This window comes from Dermacentor albipictus, chromosome 9, assembly GCF_038994185.2.
Source record: "Dermacentor albipictus isolate Rhodes 1998 colony chromosome 9, USDA_Dalb.pri_finalv2, whole genome shotgun sequence".
Taxonomy (NCBI): domain Eukaryota; kingdom Metazoa; phylum Arthropoda; class Arachnida; order Ixodida; family Ixodidae; genus Dermacentor; species Dermacentor albipictus.
Genome location: NC_091829.1, coordinates 104,185,050 through 104,206,808, shown reverse-complemented (window position 1 = coordinate 104,206,808; position 21,759 = coordinate 104,185,050). Strand labels below are relative to the sequence as shown.

Sequence of the window (21,759 nt, the reverse complement as noted above, 5' to 3'; positions counted from 1 at the left end):
TTCTATGCCAAGCCCGGCATCTCGAAAGTGGTGACGTCAAAATCACCGCGTCTTACTCAGGAGCGTCCCGATTACATGCTATGGAAGTTGGGCAAGGTGGTGTAACGTTAAGTTCACCGGCGCCGTAATATCTAGGAGGTGTTGGCCAAGTGCCTCAACATACTCGCTTTCCCACGTGGAAGACCAGCTGTGCACAGCTCCAAGGACCACTCAGCGGCTTTGAAGTCGACATTATTCCTTTTGCATTCACAACTCATGAGAGATGCTTAGGTGACATCGATCTATCGTGAGTGATGTATCTTTTGAAAACATTTGCACATACATAACCATTTATTTCTGCAATGACCTACAGCACAGAAACTAAGAATGATCAATAAAAAAATAAATGGAATCCTCCAAAATCCTCACGAATGTTCCAGAGCTGCTATTTCGATGTCACATAGTGTAACGAGGTCTGCGCGCGCGCTTCTATCTATCACCTTTTCGGTTAAAAAAAAAAAATACACCTTCCTTTACCCGCCGTAGTTGCTCAGTGGCTATGGGGTTGGGCTGCTGAGCACGAGGTCGCGGGATCGAATCCCGGCCACGGCGGCCGCATTTCGATGGGGGCGAAATGCGAAAACACCCGTGTGCTTAGATTTAGGTGCACGTTAAAGAACCCCAGGTGGTCGAAATTTCCGGAGTCCTCCACTACGGCGTGCCTCATAATCAGAGAGTGGTTTTGGCACGTAAAACCGCAAATATTATTATTATTACACTTTCCTAGCCTCACGCCGTATTTCAAAAAGCAGGATGGCAACAGATACGAAGTCAAGCTTCCCTAACACGACTGGAACATATATCAATGTTTCTCGCACACAGGTGACGAACGCGTAAGGTATACGACGCTGCGATTTGAAGCGTCTCGTCTGTCAAGCGTGCGGTTTTGCATATAAAAAAAAGTTTCCTGAATAAAAGACGAGTTGTTGGTGAGCGCTGGCACGGTCTTTCCTTGTGCATGTTCCCTGTGCCCTTGTTAGCTCGTCCTTGGTAAACATGTGCGTTCGTTTTTGTTCTCGCTGTGTATATCCATACCGACTAGCTCGAGTCAAAGAACTTGTTTTCAAACCGGAATAAAGATTAGTCCTTCCTGCGCTTCAAACAATGTTCGTTGCATGGATTCGCCATTATTTCCCCTTTTCCGCAGTAATAAGCATGATGCAACGAAACCTAGTAGCAAACACAGCACCGCAAGTGGGAAGGCTGCGTCGAGAACGACGCCACCTGTCTCGGTACAAGACGTAGCCCTGTACAGCTCTTTTAGGCTTCGTGCGTCACGCAAGATCGCATTGAGATTTGTAATTTTGTTTTTTCCTAGTCTTTTCTTACTGTGCCTTAGGGACGACTTCTTCGAAAAAAAAAGTACTGTAACCGCATTCGACGGCATAAATCGGGTCAATATACTCACACATTCTCTTTGAATTCCACGATCATGGCGTACTCCTTGATGTAACCTGAGAAGTCTTGCTCGATGATTTCCTGGAGCTCCTTCCGCACGTCTTTTGTGGTGGTGAGCACGCGGCCGCCTTGTGATTCCACGAGTGCTCGCAGGTTTCGACTTACGTCGGTGGCCGGTGACTCACCAACCAGCACGGTGGATCCCGGAAAATGGACGCCCATATTTACTGCGAGGTCGGCGGTCCCACCTTGGCTATGGTTCTGCACCAACTGGCGGCTTGCTTGCCCATGTCCCGAACTCCACGTGAACAACACCAGCAATAAGAGTGGCACAAGGCCAAACGCTACGAGGAGATCCCAGCTCCGCAAGAGGCTCAAAAGCCGCTTTCTGAAGAGGGCAACGAACGATCTGGCCATTGTGCGCCGTTTCGTGATTGGTTTGCAGACACCTTCGATGTCTTTTCCTGCGAGGTGGGAGCGGTATTCACTCATTGATTTGATTGATTCATTTATTTCAAGTACCGTAAGGATGATTAACACGACAGAGGGGAGTGGTTTGTACGAGACAATCTGTCAAACATTGCACAGTTCCAGCTTTTGCAGTATTAGGTATGATGTAAAAAGAATGCCATTTATGCGCAGACGCCCACATGTACAACCTAAAGTATAAAACAATGTTCATTTCTCTGCTGTATAGCGTCAGCTAACACATTCAAGGAAGCGTGAGGGTTTAGAGTAGTTGCAGCTGATGCGGTCGGTAGTTCGACTCGTTCGATGCGCGTGGCAGGTAAGACTTAGAAAATGAAGCAGCCTGGACAGCGACTTTATTACCGCGATCAAGTATATGAAAGACATACTCCGGGGGAAGGATTACCGGCCTACGTAAATCAATGGGATAGTACAACACGAAAAAGGCTTAGACGAGATAATGCACGGTAGTGTACGCTAAACGTACGTCATATTACGGTGAAACTTTATTAAATAGATATACATACTGGTAGTGCGATCGCAGTTAAATAGTATAAAACGAATAGGGTCATTCGAACCAATTCAAGTGAAACCAATACATTAATTCACTATGGAAGCTCCTATTGTATATCGTTTTTGTAAAAACTTGGAAGCATTTTGTGAAGCAATAAACTTGAAATTGAGTGGATTAACCTCACAAATCCTGATCACCATTCCACATAAATCAAAATGAAAACAGCTTTTTGCCAGGCATATTTTGCAACAGAGAGTACATTGGTACAAAGAAGACTGACATGATAACTTAGTAAAAATCGAATAGTACAGTAAATACTTAATTCATAATTTATTTACTGATCCATTTGTGTCTATAGTCTGTGTACTGCATATAAAAACACTAGTATGGGCTCGACATTTGGTTTACAGCCCCTAAGTAAGCGTTTTGCAGCTACAACTGTAGCATATCAAAAATGACACGGTGTGCTTCCTGGTGTTAAACTGGCTTGAAATAAATCCCAAACCAAAGGTACAAGTAAAGCAATTTGAAGAATTTCAGATAAGAGCATTATAGCCTTAAAACATTTCAGCACAAACATACAGCAACACAAGAACATATTTCGACATTAGTTCCATTGCCTGTATTGGTTACGACAAACATTCCAGTAAACTACATAAATTTTGTGAATGCAACAAAATTTTCTAATGAGGAGCACCTGTGTCGGTATGCGTGCGTCGCTAACGTGGCTTGCTAATTCGAAATTAGAGCAGTACAACTCCCAAGAAAGTGCGAAAATCATCCTCTAAGAAGCAACTGCCTTAAGGACGCCGGAAAAGGATCAATTTCTCTTATATTGCCGAGTGCACCTCGCGTTTTAAGAACAATATGCGTTTCAGAGGCATCAAACCTCTTCGGTCGCTCTTCTGATGTGGTATGGACTAGCTGATTGATTGCCCTTGCGGATGTTTCAACGAATGGCAAGATCTAGCAAATTGATCGACCTTTTTCTACCACCGTCACGGTCTCCTGCGTACCATGTTGGTGGCTAAGGGGTCAAACTCCTGTTCGACATAATTTTCAGCGGATATATCTTGGAAAAGATGACACAGGTACAGCGACGGGCCGAAAGAGCAGTCGAGATAGCGCTCAGCCTGTTCTTATGGCTCGCTCTCCGCCAGTGCCGCTTCGTAACGATGTCATCGTCAGGTGCCCTGTCATGAAACGCGCAGTCCACGTCCGGGCAGTGCCGACTAATGATTACTTCACTACAGATTAGGAACGCTTGCCCTAAACGTGGGTGCGTCAGTTGGGAAATTCTAAACTGCATTAGAAATCAGGGAAAAGGGCTACTGGGTCTTTTAGAGCCACTATACTCAATTTCCAGTTTTAACGTCTTAGACTTTACTAGGCGTAAAAAAATTTCGTTCCTCCCGGCATGCCATCTAGCAAAACCTTACCGGCAGAAGTCTGCCTCTGAGAATAGCGACGACGAGTGAGCTAGCATTTGTATAGTCAGGTGCACCGAGCATTAGAAAGACAGAAACTCTACAAGAAAAAACACATAAAGATAACATTTTCATGTCGCAATGTTTGTTTGCAGAAAGTAAAGCAACACACTAGATCGCACGCTATGCCTGACGGATAGCCAATTAAAAATCACATGTCCGAAATGGATTAGTGACATCTGCCGGACCCATGCAGATTTCCTGAGAGGGTTGCCCGCTCGACGCGTCGGTTGCATTTCTAATTATAGCATTAAAAATTGCAGTTATCTTGCAGGAGGACGTCCAATTCATGCTGCACCTGAGGCCTTTTCGGCTCACGCATAGAGGCAGCCTCCATAACCCTCTTTCCTTCAGATTTCTCGAGAAACATATTTCGCAGTACGTTCTTTGTAGAACATTCAAAGTGATTCAGGTTCCATGACCGTCGTACACCGTAGTTAGTCTGCCTCCTCTTTGTCTTGGCTTTGACGCCTTCAAATTAGCTGGAGATCACACTTTCGCCGGCCAGAGTGCTTTCATACGTAGAACGAGCTGCTGGCGTTGACGTCTTTGAGCATGCATAGGTATCCACGGTATCAAGCCTCGCTGCTTGCGCACTGTGCCCACCGCGCACATTGCAGTGTATACGCAATGTATAGGTTGGAAGTGCTTGCATGCGGTGGCATTATTAATCCACCTGCCCTACTTCGATGCTGATGCTTCTTTCTAGCCTCGAGCAATTTGCTTCGAGTGTACTTCACAGTTGCATATCCTAGCGATAAAACGGAGATCCCGCCCTCCTATAGTTGACAATCAAAATCAGTTTTACGCTTTAAATACAAGCCTATGCAATCGCGTCATTGTTCAATCACAGTGAGATGCTGAATTCGCATTCTGCAGTGCCAGCGCGGCAAAAATAGCAACGGTTGGGAGGCCGTGTTTAGGGAAGTTTTCCTTCTGTTATCCTAGAGTGCGGGCGCTGCGATTCGGGCTGCGTGTGATAAAATTACAGACAGAGTTGTGCGAGTTGCAGAAATGAAACCGAAAGTGATTTCAAATGCACACCAAGCATCTCGGATACACGACTTTAGCGGCTATGGTCATTAAGGCAAGCCGGGAAGTACGCTAATGAGTTGGCTCCCTAATTGACTTCGATGGGCAGAACAGTAGATACTCAAGGCCTGTGAACTGATCCGACACAGAGTCCAAGTACAACAATTCAGTATCTTTAGCCGAGAAGAATAATGAAAGATATAGAGTGGTGGTGGACTACTGCCGTTTGAACATGGAAACTGTGTGAGATCGCTTTGCGCTGCCAGTAATTGGTAATGTGTTGGATCGCCTAGATCAAATAAACTTGTTCACTGGATTGGACATGGCGCTTGATAAATTTTACATTCCTCTGGTTGAGCCGAGTATGCAGAAGCCAGTATTCAACACGCTACACGGATACATTAAACCAAAGCACTTGGTATTTGGTTTAAATATTTATCTACCTGCTTGCCGAAAAATGATTGTCAACGTACTTCACCAGGTGAGTGCAGCGTGGTAACTTGATTTAGACAATTTACTTGTTCTGCCCCAAGATTTGCCCACGCGACAACACTACATTATGTATGCCATCTCCAAGGCACGATTGGCACTGTATGTCCTGATGTAAATTTGAAAAAAATGAGGTCGAGTACCGTGAATTTCTGCTCACGATTCACGAAAACAGAGTATTTGAAAGTTAGCAGCACTCAGAGAACTGCCAGTACCAACTAATGTAACAAAAGCCGAGTATTTGAAAGTTAGCCGAACTCAGAGAATTGCCTGTACCAACTAATGCAACTAGGCTGCGAAGTGTTCTTAGGCTGGTGAGCTTCAGGTCACTTGTGCCGGGCTATGTCATATATACTGACCCCCTCAACCATCTTCTCAAGGGTGAAAAAAACGAGAAGTCGTGAGTATATGCCACCATGCTTTACGCTAGCTGAAAATCAAACTTTATTCACAGCCAATTTCAGAGTTCTTCGACCAAAGTCACGAGACTGAAGTGAATACTGATGCGAGTACTAAGAGAGTAGCTGGTATACTCGTAGAGAAGGACGATACAAATCCGTGACATCTAGTGTATTGCGTACATCGAGGAACCAGGGAAGTAGAACACAAGTAAATTTTAGTCGGCATATACGTAGGGCAGTTGCATGGGCTGTGGGGAGGATGCGATAGTTTCTGTTGCGGTTGGGGTTCACCAGAGTGCAAAGTTGCATTGTTACAGTTCCCTTGGGCACGAGGAAATTTGCTGAGCCACTAGTTGCGGGGATGTCTGAGGAACTAAACAGCATGTTGACACTATTAAGCAACAATGAGGCACCCAAGTGGCTCATGTGGATGCTCCGAGTTGTGCGACAGTCGAAGCGCATAAAGAGACTTCTGTAGAAACGTTTGAACGGGTGAGACACACTGAGTTGTGCAGTACACTAGTCGATCCATCATCATCATCATCAGTCTATTTATAACCATTGCAGGATGAAGGCATCTCTGAGCGATCTGTAATTACCGCTATCTTGAGCTAGCTGACTCCCACTTGTGCCTGCATGATTTCTAGTTCGAACACCTCACCTAACTTTCTGCCCTGGTCTGCACTGGGCCAATAGAAAAAAGCGGCCATTATCCAGATGTTAGACTTTCAACTGCGCCAGAGGATTGCTATACTGCGAGAGCCACTACCCAAATGATAAGCAACGAAACATGGCGCGCACTTCAAGCTAAAAATCACTCCTGTACTATAAATATCAGGACGGTGGTGCAAAAAGAGGGCTGTTTGCCCTGGTAGGGAGCATGACAATAGAGAAAGTCGAAAATAAAGAGCATGAGAAAGTTTATCGTAGTAAGGCACCATGACTTTGGAGACGTTTTGCTTAGGGTCAATTTGCCGTACGCATCAGACATAAGTTGTGGTTAACAAAAATGACCGTCTATGTAGAACAGCATGTACGGCGGTAATTAGGATGTCATTCCTCAAGACTCGAGGCGGCAAGGTTCAGAGATATCACCACCAAACTGTACCAGAGCAGAGACAATTTAGGATCGTTAAGTTGGACCAATTAGGGCCAGTCGCCATGAGCTGCCTCAGGAACGGAGTGTTCTTAGCCCTCATTCACCACCTGACCAAGCTGATACGTTCGCGTGCTTACAGTCGAACAGAGGCTAAGTATGTGGTAAAGTTCTTGGAAGCATTTATTTGCGCGTAAGGAGATTCTCTCATAATAATCTCTAGCAGCTGTTCGCGCTTCATTTCTGAACTTTTTGAAGAGTTTCGGGTCTCGCGGGGAGTAAGGAGCACATTTGGAGCGATACCTCAACCACATGCAAATAGGCAGGTAGCAAGCATTAGCAGAGTTTGGTATCTCTGACATCGAGTGCCATGGAATACACGGCCCATCGGAATTGGGATGCTCACTTGCGCAAGGCTCAGTTTAATCCTGATTCTTCACTAGGCCAGACAATAACAAGATCAGGCTCTGAGCCACCCTTCGGATATGTGCCAGAAGATAGTCGACTAGCCGACCTGAGTAGTCGCCTGAATCATGAGCCGGTAAACTTGCAACGTCCGCGAGAACAAGCTGGTAAAGCTACCCGACAAGCACAATGTGAGGCTAGAAACCAGTACAGATTCAACGAACGCCCGTGTTAAGCAGCAACTCAACTAACGCGGAATGATGCTTTCCGAGCTACCACTCAGTGACTGTTTTCATGATGACAGTTGCTGATCTATTAGTGCTAGCCGTGCACTGGTCATTACTGAATTGACAGTTCTCGTATCCTCATGCTTGACACGTGAATCATAGTTCCCGTGTGACGGGTGTTGTCTTTATTCCATGTGGTGCAAAGTGCTGAAAGATGATGTTCGGAGCAGTATATGCACTTAAGCCACTATGTGCTGCGGCAGTTTCATGCGAGGTGCCCCACTTTCTGCATTTACAGCTCTGCTTCCTAGTCAATTAGCATCATATTTCGTCGGTGGGCAAAACGACGTGGCAGTTGTTTAATTTCTAATCTGGCGGATCACACATCGTTTGCTGAAGATCCTGCGTCCAAAGCTAAAGCTGGTGGTACCTTCCATGGTAGAGACGGCTGGCTATGTACGCGTCCCCAGGGTGTGTTTATCAGTAAGGACTTTGAATGATAAGTCTGGCTCTCCTTTCGGCTATTTGCTTCTCTGCTCTTTACCACATGATTTAGTTACAGGACACGTTTCGTAAAGTTGATCATACGTCTTTATATGTTTCATGTAGTGCCTGATTGATCGACAAGCCTGTTGTATTGAGACGAATAAACTGAATGCTGTCGGCAAAAGTTATACTTGAAAACAAAAATAGTGTCATACCTTCTACTTCATGTTCTCGTTCTTTCCCGCCTAGGGCCCAGTCCAAGTTTATCCTGTAGAAAAAAAAAAACAGACAACCATGCTGTGCAAATTCCACTGGGATAGATCTGCATATTCATAAAACGGAACCTTTTGATCCTTTTGAAGGAGTTAGTTGTCTCGTTTTCCAATTATGTAATTGCCTCGCTTGCGTGCTCTATAACGAAAGAAAAATGCCACATTTTACACTGCTCAAGTAAGCGCCCCGCGCTTATGATGCTCGCCGAAGGTCACTATGAAATGTGGAAGAACTTTCAGGTAATCCGCACAGAATTATATTATACTTGTCTCTTAAAGGGGCACAGGCAAAATACTCGCTTTCTTGATATTCACAATCATATTAAAGGTGAGATGACTTGCAATACTGTTATGAGCCAGTTGTCCTGCGGATGTAGAAGAAGAAGCTAAAGTGTAGGGCCGACAAGAGGAGGACGAAGTTATGTCTGTCCCCCGCTACTTTTGTTGTTGTCCCACTTTTAGCCTCCTTTTCCACAGTGTAATAACTCTTCGCGACATGAGACCACTAGTTTTTCACCCTCTTTCCTCTTATACGGTCGCAGCCCTACTTTACCCGTGGACCTCCTGGTTCCTTCTTATGGGTACCCTCCGAGTGAGTGTGCTCGAGAGACTATTGCCCGTGCTGACGACGCACGTCAACTTGCAAGGAACCGATTTTCTGAGTCCCCGAAAATACACCCGCAGTCTCGCTGCAACAGCCACCACAGTCCCACAAACTTTTGTTCCTGGATTGCTCTTCCTCCTGTGGCCCCAGCAGTACGTGCCTGACGATCCCCAAAACTTGCTCTTTCAGCACACCGTTCATTTCGTGTGAGCCGCCATCCAAGTCACCGTTCTTACGAAATCGCTCCACTGTCGCCTTCATCACCACCTGCTTGTCACCGCACGGACATTCTACACGTTGTCCGTCCTGCGCCTTGTCATGTCCAGGAGACTCCTCAATACTTTTTCTGCAAGTTTTTTTATGTACTCCCCGCTCACCTACACCGAGTCGGTGCTATTGCTGCCGGAGAGTTTGAGTGTTATGAGGCAGTTTTCCTGTGGATGAAGAAGATGCTGAAGCGTAGAGCGTACAAGAGGATGACGAAGTGAGGTCTATCGACAGCCATCTTTGCTGCTCCTGCCATACTTTTATCCTCCTTGTATATTCTGTAAATAAACCATCTATTCTGCACATCTCTCTATAGCAATATCATTGTCGATTATTACATCGCTTTCAGTCGCAAAGCTCTCATTATCAAACAGCTCAAATGTTCAGCTGTTTAAACACCATGAGTGCCTACTGATAATAGGAACCTCGGCGTGTAATTACTACCCGATATCTTAAGCTCAACATCTCTTGAAACTAACAATGTCTTGAAACTAACAGAAGACACCGAAGCTTCCGCGTACCCAGTGACCTTCCTTAGTTGATATTCTGAACTACTTAACATTATTTGCTAAATTTATGAATTAGTAGATGCTTGTCGTTTCGAATGCCATTGTATTTTCTTTCTTTTCTATACTATTTTTGTTTGTGCCGTACTATTGGCTAGGCTGATTATTTATAACAACAAGGTGCAGTTCTGTGCTCGTGTACTTCGCGTGATCCTCTTTTTTTTCTGTAAAGAATCTGTAAAGAATCTGTAAGAATTTCTGTAAAGAATTTTCTGTGTAATCGCCATGCCTGCCTAAAACTTTGCCGCAATAATGAAGTGTAATGCAGTGAAACCTACTTCAAGTAAACGTCCTTCATCGAGGCAACGGTCACACCGATGCTTGCAATGCCAAGTCGTTGAAGGGAACTTTCCAGTGCACTGAACATTGCAGGAAATCCCTTGCTGTCCAAAGTGCCCAGTGCGATGGACACCTCTTCCTGCTTGTCGTCATCGACGATTGCTTCAGGCGCAGCATGGCGGACGATGTTCATGACGTCATTGAGTTTGAATGCATTCGCCACCTTGGCGAACGTCAGCTTGTATCCGACGCCTGCGTGAAATACAAAACACAGTCACGGATGAGTAGTCGTTACACCGCTCGGAAACACGAATGTGGTTTCAACTGTGAAATTGGCCCAGCATAGCTGCGGAGCTTACTCTACTGACCACGACGTTGATGATGTCACTTCCTGATGTCAATAGGAGATCATTCACGAAGCTTTTCTATGTAAAAAGGTGCATGTCGGATTGATTGAATTAGCCGTCCGACACAAAGTAGGTGTGACACGTATAGCTTGCACGATTATTAGCTCCAGCAAAGATATAAAGATATGCATGGCTATCCTTTTAAGGACGATAAATACCCCAAAAATATTTATTTATTACCTAAAGGTGCAACATGCACCAAGAATAAGCAAAATCAACGAAAAGAAAAACTAGTTCGAGTGAATATCTTAGCAATAGAAGGGCACGCCAGGCTCATTCACTGAAGTAGGCTTTACGCCAAGCCACCTAGGGCTTTTTTGGAACTTGTACACGTAACTATTATCCTATTATCATAAGTGATCCATACAGGTACTATTGCACTCAGTGTGAGCTACAATGCAAAAGCACGTGGTAATATACTAGCATGTTAAAGCACGTGGTAAAGCACTAGCATCTGTATTTGCAGTGCATTGCGTGAGTGATGCCACCGCAGCCGGAGATCTTGCATAGGTATATCTACTCTGACCGTAGTTTCAGAAGAAAGCGAGTGTCTGTTTGTGTTTGTTTGTTTGTTTGTTTGTTCTGTGTCACTGGGTTATATCCACTATGAAGGATTTGCCAATATACGGACGAAATTGGAAGGCGATTATCTGAGAAAACTATGGCGTGGCAAACTTCGTCTTCTTTGTCCCGTGTTTCTGCTTTTAATCAAGAAATGATGCTTGATGCATATTGCTGCGGAACAGCCGCCACAGTGTGGCTGCATTGAGGCGAAGGAAGACGACGTGGCCACCGCTTGATATAGCGTCGCCATCATTGCCACCGTTTGTCTACGTGTTAATATATTGTAAATAGACTCGTACGTCAGCTACACGTAACAATATCATTGAGTGTTTGCCGATAATATTTAGCGAGACCTTCGGTCTTAATACGGAAGCTCAGCAAGAGAAATGTTCGGGTATATCACTTGTCAGCGCTCATGCATAATGGCTTGAGGAAAGTAGTCTCAATTCTAAAAAAAAAAATGACATTCTACCTGACGCTTGGGAGAGTTTGCGGCACGATGCACATTCTTCGATGCCTGGATCATGAACTGCACGCAAGGTATACAGTTGCTACCATTCTGGCACCCGCAAATACCTTTGTTCCCTCAGCGACGCAGCAAACCCTCTCGCCCTAAGCGCGCAGCACGCCGCCGCGCTCTCTGCCACCTATGACCAGCCTCTCCACAACTGGCCTTCGTCATCGCTTCTCCCCTCCACCTTTTTTACAACATGTGAGAACCTCAGGATTCCACACTACAATTACTAAAAGGAACTCTCGCGCTGGTATTTACAGAGAGAGAGAGAGAAATGCAAATGCAAGGAGATTAACCAGAGTTAAAACCTCCGGTTTGCTACTTTGCACTAGGGGAAGGGAAAGGGGAAGTAAACACAGAAGGAAGAACGGGCACAAAAAGCTCCTGGTGTCTACAGGTGCTGTACGAGGAGCAGCTCATACAGTATGGTAATGATGGGCAGACCTGAGCTTCTGCCACCAGGGCTGCGTTGCGCATGCGTAGGCTAAGAAAAAGACAATAATTTTCCTTTACTAGATGTGATCGTCGTTTGTTTTTGTTTTTTGATATAGCTACTCTGGAACTCGGGTAGCATGGCTCGCGTCTCGTTCACATCGTGCGCATGCAAGTATCCCATGCAGCCCCAATTTTGCGTGCTACGTGGATGTGGATCGCATTATGTTCGTTACAACGTTTTCAGAAGCTTTAAGTTGCGGACTCGCGGTGGGACAGGCCTTGATGGCGTTTGGTGCCAACCTTCCGGTGTTGCAGTTACATATTTAAGAAACTGCCGTTGTATGCCTCGAAGCACAGACGTAACTGGAACAACAATGCATTTCGACAGACGCTTTGAAAATGAATATCTCGCAACTGTAGTGCCATCCAGAGAATTTCTTCCAAGTGGATACGCCCTGCAAAATAAGTGGTTATAATTCGTACATTGAAATTTATCGCGTAAAGTAATTATTTAGAAATTCATTACCGTAATTACGTTAATCATTGAACATTTTCATTTCTCGTACAAGTAATGGCCGCCTCATCAAGCAATCTAGATCAAGGGTTACAATCGTGCCATCTACAATAGGCAATCTTTAAAAAATTTGGTGCAGCTAAAAAGGCACCCTGTTCGTGATGTTCCAATAAAAACACCTTGCTGTGCATAAGACATCGTGATGTCAGGCAGTTTTTATTAGCATAGGCTCACGCTTTGTATTCTTTTTGGTGTGAGGTTATTTGTAATTGCAATAGTCAGATAAATGAAAAGCTTTGGAAAGGGCCCCTCGGCAATGGGAATCTGTAATATTCTTTATTGTGCACGAACCATATTTGCGAAATTGCCCAGCAATGCATGATAGTATACGCATGTGAATTATTGCAAGACACCTCTATGGCCCCACTGATAAGCATAAATGTTCGGAGAGACAGGCCGCCCCCTGATAAGCTTGAAATCAAGGTTTGAAATAGGGAGCATCGGCGCGTTAAGAGATAACTTTAAGGTCGCGAATGGAATGGTAAGTCCATGACACTATATTTAATTTCAAGTCATTTACCAACCCCCCCCCCCCTCCCTTGAAGGCCTGAAAGCCCTACTAAACGATCTCGATGCCTCATTGTCCGTCATAAGTATGCGTGACTTATGCAACAGAAAAAAATTGAAGGTAATGGCACACGCATTTATTCTGGAAATAAATAACATGGGATGCTTCGCTAAGGATAGAGAGGGAAAATTATACATCAAATGTAGGATCGGAGTTATTATGGCGTTTAATAATTCGTAGTACTTTGTCTCTACATGGCCCCGCAAAAATCCATTATATTTTACGCATAAGTATTTGATGGAACAAATCGTCGTAATCATCTAATCTCTGTCAGAACATGGCAACAATGAACCACGATGGCGTTCTGGTTAAAAACAAATTACAAAGCGAACGCAGAGCGTACTTCCAACGCGAAGCGACCCTGCTGGAATTCGCACAAAGAGTAAGCAAAAGGGCTAAGTTCGGTGAAGAACATCCCCCATCTTTGACATCGCAATTGTCGCGGCTCTGCTCGGTAACACTGGCATTCAACGAAACCCACCAGCGTTATGAACCTCGAGCAAAGAGGTACGCAACCTACCTATTGAGTATGCCAAACGCACGCTGCCCAAGATGCACGCACGCCATCCTGACAGGTACCCCACTGGCAAACATCCTAAATACCCTCAAGACTCTAATCGATCATGTCCTTGTCAAGATTGTGCTTGACGTTCTCAGCATATGTACCACTCCGAAAGAGGTTAGGCCGCCTAGACCAGGTCCTTCGCTAGAACAAACAGCCAGCAAGCCGTAATTGACTACTCAATACTCATCCTAGGTCGCTTCCTCGCCACGCATGCAGCGTGGGACTACACCAGAAACATGACCATAGGCATAGTTCTGCTCTATATGAAACGTTACAGTATCATCAACCCGCAATCCTCACTAATTCGCAACATTTTATCAAAATGGACAACAGCATGAATAAAGGAATGTACCCTCACTTAACACTGACCGACCGACTGCGCACACTGGCTGCTGCAGTGATATATGAGACGATGGCCAGTAATCTACGCGTACCTCATGCCACAATACATGAAATAAAGTTCTAATTCAGAAAATGCATCATGAAAACAAATGAACAACTTCTCTCAGAAATTTGACAGACCTATCATTATCATCGCAACCAGGGCAGGGGCATGACACAACCTTCCAGTGGCTCCTGGGGCACTGCAATACCAACGGAATGGCACAACAATGAAGCCACCCAATCTCCTCATAAAAGTTGTCGATTTGTTTTGACTCTGCCTTCGTCAGCTGGTTCTATGGCTGAGCTGCTCTGTATGTCCCTTTAACGTACATTGATCCTGTGAAACTCGCGTGTTCTCACCATGAGTAGCTCACCTTCTTTGCCTCCAGATACACAGCTGCATCTAGCTCCTGGATTACCGCCGTTTACTGTTGTTGCTAGTCGCATTTACACAGACCTGTGCCTTCCTTACTGAAATGTCCAACAACCCCACGTGCGACACATGCAGCTGATTAGACGCTCAAACACACAAGCAAGTGATTTGCATAGCGCTCCACCGATTGTACATTCCGAACAGAAAGTTCTGGGCCAGTGTTCCCAACAAACGAACACCATTTATTACCGGTACTCAGGTTCCTTTGGTCTACGGGCCTTCGCCATAAACATTAGAAGTGTGGCCTGTTACCATTCTTCTGATATTTTCTGCCTTACTTCTGCCCTCAGTGCATGGTAGCTAACAAGAACAAGCTTTGCTTAACCTCCCTGGTATTCCAGACATATTTTTTCTCTCCCACGCAATTAATTTGGAGCCACCAACCTAACACACTTGACAGCCTTCAGACATGACCCTCTGGCCACTTGACTTATCGCCATTGACAAACTTGAGGAAATGATCAAATGTATCCAAGACCCAATTTATGAACACTCGAAAGACAAAGTACTCACGACCGATAACTCAGCAGTTGCTACACACTTTCTGCCTCACCGGAGAGCCCGAAACTGTTTTGTCAAAGGATGACGCTAACAGAACTGCGCATCGCAGCCCTTACTGCTGCCACTGAGGCATTCGCCGATCGTCCTCCGCGACAAAACTGAGGTCTGAGGTGCATTCCTCCGCAGGGAAGTGTTGGCTCAGTAAACGTTGTCCGGCCCCTTCTCGATCCCACTCACTACAAGCGGCAGAGCCAGTACACCATGCAGCTAATGTTTCGACTAGCCCCAGCTAGCAATTTCCCCAAAGATATTAAGGAGAAGTACACAATAAGTGCAAAGAACCTTTGTTTTGGGACTTTGTTTTCTTTCTTTATGCTACATTTTTCCATTCTGTACAAACTCTTACCCCCCTTCATCAATGCCCTTCAGTGGGCCTGTGAAGTATTATGAATAAATAAAGAAATCGAGTCTCAACTGTGAAACTACTAGGAGATCTGCGAATAAGTCACTCGACATGCCAATCACTTCCCGCGTACTTATGCGAGCTCACAAAAAATGCACTCACAATATGACGTCTGGCCATGAGTTAATCACCAACAAAATGCCCCGGAACCTTGACGGCGACTCCTTGCTGGTTTTACCTTCACCTTCCCAACAAACATTGGGAAACGGGGTGCTTACCGACTGAGTGGAAGCCCGTTAAAATAATGTGAATGCCCAAACCGGCTAAAACGCCCTGTATAACAAGCCTACGTCCCATATCGTACCATATCACTAAAAGCTTACTTGGAATAGCTCTTTGAGCACAGGTTGAGGACTCGGCGTGTTGGTATAGCATATTAGAGGCTCGATTGCGCAACATTTGGACGACACACATAGAAGAGAACGCACTCTACAAGCGCTCTGTAGTGTGTGCTTCTCGTCTGTGTGTGTCGTCCAAATGTTGCGCAATCGAGCCTCTTTAAGCACATTGTCCACAAAAACCTTAAACATCACCTAGAAGACCCAACATCTCGTCCAAGACATTATGTTTGCTTTCCGGCCAAGCCTTTCTCACCAAGATATTTTACTCCAACTAAAGTAAGAAGTCCTCGACCATGTTAGAATGAACAGTAGAAAAAGAATTATCGTCTCTTTTTCCTTAAGGGAACTTTTCACAATGTTTCACCCATATCACTATAGGGAGCAAATAGCTGGGTTCACATGACAGAACCGATCACGTAATCAGTCCGCAGGCAAGCGTGATACGGCTCGGCTGCAACGACTCGCGCCGCAAGCAGATCGTCAGTGCTTTTCTGTATGAGGCGTGATTCGGTGGCATTCAACGACATCATGCTCGTGTGCTTAGAAAACCGCTGGTCCGTCCCATCGTGTAAGTCCAACTTACACAACATCAATTGTGGAGCCCCATAATCACTGTCGCCGTCGCTAGATTAAGCAACACCTACCATACAACCACTGTCGGCATGGACAACTTGCAGATACCACCTCCCCACACACAGCACTGACACATCGCTGAGCGCAGTGCTTTCATCAGTGCAATTCAACATTGCCATGACGAGAATCCCATCCTTAGTGTTATACGAGGCATCAAACACACCCTACATACGGGCTGAATTACGTACAACATGCAGCCAACAAGGTACAGAACTAGATGGCACGCAGAGGACTTCAAGGCGTTCTACGAGCTCTATTGCTAACGTGCAAACCGTGAGGGAAAGCAAGCCTGATACAGACCGATGTTAAATTCCTCACGAGCGCCACAAGTAACGCCCGGGTGAGCAAGCTGAAAATAGGAAGCATGAAAATAGAAATAGAAGCATAAAGCAAGCATGCTCTATGCTTCTATCAAGCAGAAATAGAAGCATAGAGCAAGCATGAAAACAGAAAGTGACAGTGCAGCTGGCCTTGCTCAGCAACGCCTACCACACTGCACCACAAAAGTTCTTCGTGTGGTCTGTCGCATCAGCAACAGGAAGCATGGTTGCAAGTACAATGACATCCTACGGCTGATACAGGCACTCATTATCAGCTGCCTCCAATGGCCCACTCTTTATCTCCCAATGAGGAGAGTACAATTCGAGGCCCTCGATAATCTCTGAAGAACACCCTACGAGCAACTGCTTGGACGGCCAACCTGAAGGTTATGCTAGGACTAGAAGCGCTTACAGATCCCAATGCTGCCACAGAGCGCATAGGTGCTTACCTTGGTTTTCAGCTCTAAAGGTTGCAACGACTAGCCACCGGGCGACACATGTTTCAGATATTACGACATACCCTACACACTTTTCAATTCCTTCTCGTGATTGTACCTCGCCTCCGCAGTTTAATTCCTATGCCACCCATCCCCAGAAGCATGCACCCTACTTGACATGCTGATTAAAGGCAAGCAAGGACATGACCTTTGACTCTCAAACACGCAGGCCACATTAGCGCGTTAAAAATGGATGCTGTTGCCATTCCTCCGCTCTCTGCGCACCCTCTGCGCGGTGTATACGGCGAGGAATAATAAATTACTGCAGCCACGGTACAACATACTTTCATTACGGAAGCGGGGGAAACTGCCATTGAGCTACCTACAGCGCCTCAGCCGCAATAGGACTGTGTCATCATTTTCTCGTACTCCCGAACAGCACGCCGCAACTACGCCAGCGATATTTCTTACAAAGCTCGCCACGTATTCCACTCACTAGAAACAACACCTGCCACAATTATCCTCCCATGGGCTACGGCCTACCATTCTCTACGCGGCAATCAGCAGGTGGACACCTGTGTCCTAGGCCACACTAATCTAGCACTGCACAACGCACCCCTACTGCACACCAGTCTCGCACTGTGCAGAGAGACTCTGGCTGAGACTTGTCTAGAGTCTTACCTAACACTCATACCGTACATCACTATTCCTCAACTCGCTATACGGTACCACCTCTGCGCAAAACACTAACTCGCGAAGATGCTGGGGCCTGGCAAACACTCCAGGCCATGACGTAATCACTCCCATCTTAGACTATGACATGCCATCCATCCCAGTCTACACCAGTATAGATCTGCTCACTGTAAAGAGTACGCGTCCTTACCTTACACAGCTGGGGTATGCCCACTTACAGCCAGCTTCCCGGTCATTTTGAACCCCACTAATGGGAAACAGCGCAACCGGCTCATATCCGCTCGAATAGTTGCGGCTGGTAGGACGGGCACAGCACTCAATTGCTGCTGCAGGGCTTGAAGAAGCCTGGCAACCGGCGAGCGACGAAGCACGACTAGCTTCAACGCTCGTTCTTCTTTTCAATAAATGTTCTGTGCTACTATTACTAGTACCTTGTCAAGCGAAGCAACGCCTGATCCACAACAGAGTTACCGCATATACGACGGCGTGAGACCGTTATGAACGAGTTCCATTTCCCACCAAATATTATTTCCTCACCCGTTAGGCACGTCCCGGATAGCCATCTGTATTTCATAGATGCGTATAGAACATGATGTTTTACACTATGCGCACATACGTTAGTTGGGTTAGGTGTTAGGCAGTGAAACGCGCTCACACGAGAAAGAAGCAAGTACATGTGTCAATATCCATATTTACTCAAACAGTACAAATATGTATCATAAATAATCTAAGTCTCAACCAGAACTTGCTGCCGTAAAGTGGCAAGGATATCGCCACTGGATTATGTGACCTCTAATAAATGCTCACTATCTGCGTGCATAGGTCTACAGAATATCTAGTGTATAGTTTTGAGTTCCCGCTAGCGCGTTTCACTTCCTGTTGTCATAGCAGATTTACAATCAAGGACATATTCAATGCAATACTCGCAGTAGTCGCCGAGGGGCAGAACGCCCTCTCGACAAGGTCAGGTACATCGCGCTCACACTAGTGCACATGCCTACGACAAGAAAGCGCAGCGTACTCATCCTACTGGAAGTTGCGCCCGCCACACTGAGCATAATAAATTAGCGAAAGCTGCAAGAATAAATCGCAGCAGGAAATACGAAGAATACATGTAGTCATGGGATGCAAACGTGACCATTCCAACCTGTAATCTGAACACGCGGAAACATAATACTCGCTTCGGGAAACTGGAAGAAAAAAAAAGAAGATAGAAGCAAAAAAGAATGGTTGTCATTCCATACTTCCATAAAATTTCACATCACCTAAAGAAGATAGTATCTCGCTCTGATGTCAAAGCCGTGTTCTCGGCTCCCCAAAAACTTGAGAATTTGCAGGAAAAGCTGCCCAATTAAGAATGAGAAACTAAAATGCATGATAAAGCATCAAAACAAGTTCGTTGCATGCAATGCAGGTGTAGTACATCGGGTTCCCTTGTCCTGCGGCAAGTGTTATAACGGTCAAACCAGCCGATGCGTAAACGAGAGGCTAGCAGAACATCGCGGCAAGGTAGAGCAAGGCATCGAAGGCCACGTGGCAGAACACTGCAAGTCATGCAATGGTTGTTATCCTATCTTTCACAGATGCACGATACTACATTCTCCCATAGATCGCTTAACCAGGGAGATAGCTGAGGCCAGAGAAATTCTTTCGGCATGATCAGAGTTGTGTTGGTGCCCTGTCTTGTAGCGTTAGGTAACAAGAAAGTGAGGTTTCTGGAGGTATGACAGTGACAACGTATGGTTTCAGCGGCACATGTGGTTATGCAGGTTTGCACGTGGTTTTGTTTGTTTTCCTCGCATCCTGCTTTTTTTTCAGATTGTGGAAGCGTTTATATACGTCGCTATCACAAGAAAAGCCCGTTGAAGTTTGCACATGTTGTGTGTCCCTTCTTCAAGAACCACGTACAACCAACATGCCCAAAACGTAACTCTTTTGAAAAACCTATGTGGTGAGGGGGAGACTATTTATGTGGAGTCTGAGAAAATTATTTTCGTCATGTTGTTACATGAAATAGACACCACGTGATCAGTCGCGCCACGCGAGATAGCCACGGGCTACTGTGTTTCGGAATAACAATGATCTCAAACCTTTCGGCGAGCCTTCACTGTGGAATTTGGACCTATGGTCCCACCGTTTACTTCTGCAAAAGTACCACTTTCAATGAGAATGGAATTTCAAACGCAATAAATCTCGGGAAATCTTTGACGACTTTGTTGCAAAAAAATTACCTACAAAACTTTACGTAATCCCTCCCACACCCCAATACAGCACCCTAAATTAATCTTCGAGAAAACCTCAAATGAAGGCACCAGGAATGACGTAGCACATATGTCTATACGATGAAACGATGTAATCCACATAAAGACTAATTCTAAAGTTGAATTAGCGTCCATGAGATATCGGCTACTTGATATTTCCAAAATAAACTTTATACTTGCAAAATAAATGTTAGTAGAACGTCGATTACGTTTGCTGTGGAGACGCGGTCGAATGAATTGTACCTTCCCGGTGATAGGATATCGGTGGCTTACTGGGGTGGTTTAACGTAGTTGTCATTATGCAACGCTTGAGGGCATGGTGCCAATAGCGACATAGTATATAAGTAAGCACGAATATAAAATCCCTTGCCACTCGACCGTTCGGTGTCCGAATCATACCCAGCTGTGCCTGGCGACTTCTTTTGCATCCAGGACTGATTGTGTAGGCATACTAGGTGTTCCTGCGTTCTGCCATTTACCTGTCACAACATTAGTTCGCCTGATTCACGCATCTAGAATATCTAAGACGCGCTAGTGTGCGCCTTCCATTGTATACAAATATTTCTCCTTAATTTAGTGTGTGTCAAAAAAAAATGAGACCATCTAAGCTAACTAAGGCGGATTTCTGAAATGTCCCTTTAATGTTGTTCTAATTTTCACGTTCTGGACGACACGCACAGGTCGCTATTATTCGAAATGATACCGGAGGTCTCGGTGCTCTTTCGTGTGGAAAAAGCGATACCTTGAATAGAAGAAACTCCGCCTCAAACCCAGGGACATGTGCTACATAAAGAACTCCCAGACATGTGGCAGAAGCAGTTGAGAATATGGCACTGCGTTTATGTGCTGCCGTTATGTTACCACAAGCCACCGGAAAATTACCAAGCCTATTTTTACACTTGTCTGGGTACCTACACAAGTTATGTTATGCAGCTTGATTGTGTCCCATAAAAACAGGGTACAACCATGTTCCCGACAGTGGGCGTTTCTTTGTCTGCCGTTCTGTATGTTACACTTTCCTTTAACTGCAGTCTGTTTCCATGCGCGCACCTCATATACGAATAGCTGGGCCGCCATGAAACAGCCAGTAACATTCAATAAATATTAGTACTATTAACTGTGGCTTCAGAAGCATACCACATGCTCTTTTGAGAAAAGCCGTCGATCCACTGCAAACAACCACACCAGAAGCCATGATGATTATCTGGTCTGCGATGGCGTCAGCTTCCTCCATGTCGTGAGAAGAGATTAGAAGGGTTTTCTTCTTGCCTACGTTCTGCAATGTATCCCACACGATCCGCCTCGTCTCCGGATCGAGGCCCGCGGTTGGCTCGTCGAGAATCAGCACCTGGGAATAAATCCGGTTTCTTGTCGTCCCACACCCACCAGACCTGGCTGGATATCTGTAGGAAATCGCTCTGCTCAAGTTTAGATACGTGGAGTGCTCCGAACAGACACTGAAGAAAATAATGAGAAGGGTTATATTGACAGAGTATTCATCTAGAAGTGTGCGATCGTTTTCTGAGAGCCAATACGTGTCTTTTTCTGCACAAAATTGCCACCGAAGTTTGCCCTGCTACTCGTCAGTTTCAGTCGCTCACACTAAAATATACAAGCTGAGGAACACCCCACGTCAC

The 21,759-nt window shown here is 45.4% G+C and overlaps 1 protein-coding gene across 3 annotated transcripts in view; it reads right to left on the bottom strand.

Moving 5' to 3' along the window:
* LOC135907201 (phospholipid-transporting ATPase ABCA3-like) overlaps positions 1–21,759 on the bottom strand; it is a 314,412-nt gene that overhangs the window by 157,902 nt on the left and 134,751 nt on the right. For 2 of the 3 annotated variants that reach the window (XM_070525182.1, XM_070525184.1), the window contains 4 exons: positions 21,260–21,470; positions 10,030–10,282; positions 8,258–8,310; positions 1,448–1,901 (listed from right to left, as the gene is read on the bottom strand). In XM_070525182.1, the coding sequence (XP_070381283.1) occupies positions 1,448–1,901; positions 8,258–8,310; positions 10,030–10,282; positions 21,260–21,470 (971 nt within the window). The remainder of the gene's footprint in view (positions 1–1,447; positions 1,902–8,257; positions 8,311–10,029; positions 10,283–21,259; positions 21,471–21,759) is intronic. The other variant, XM_070525183.1, reaches the window with a different exon arrangement.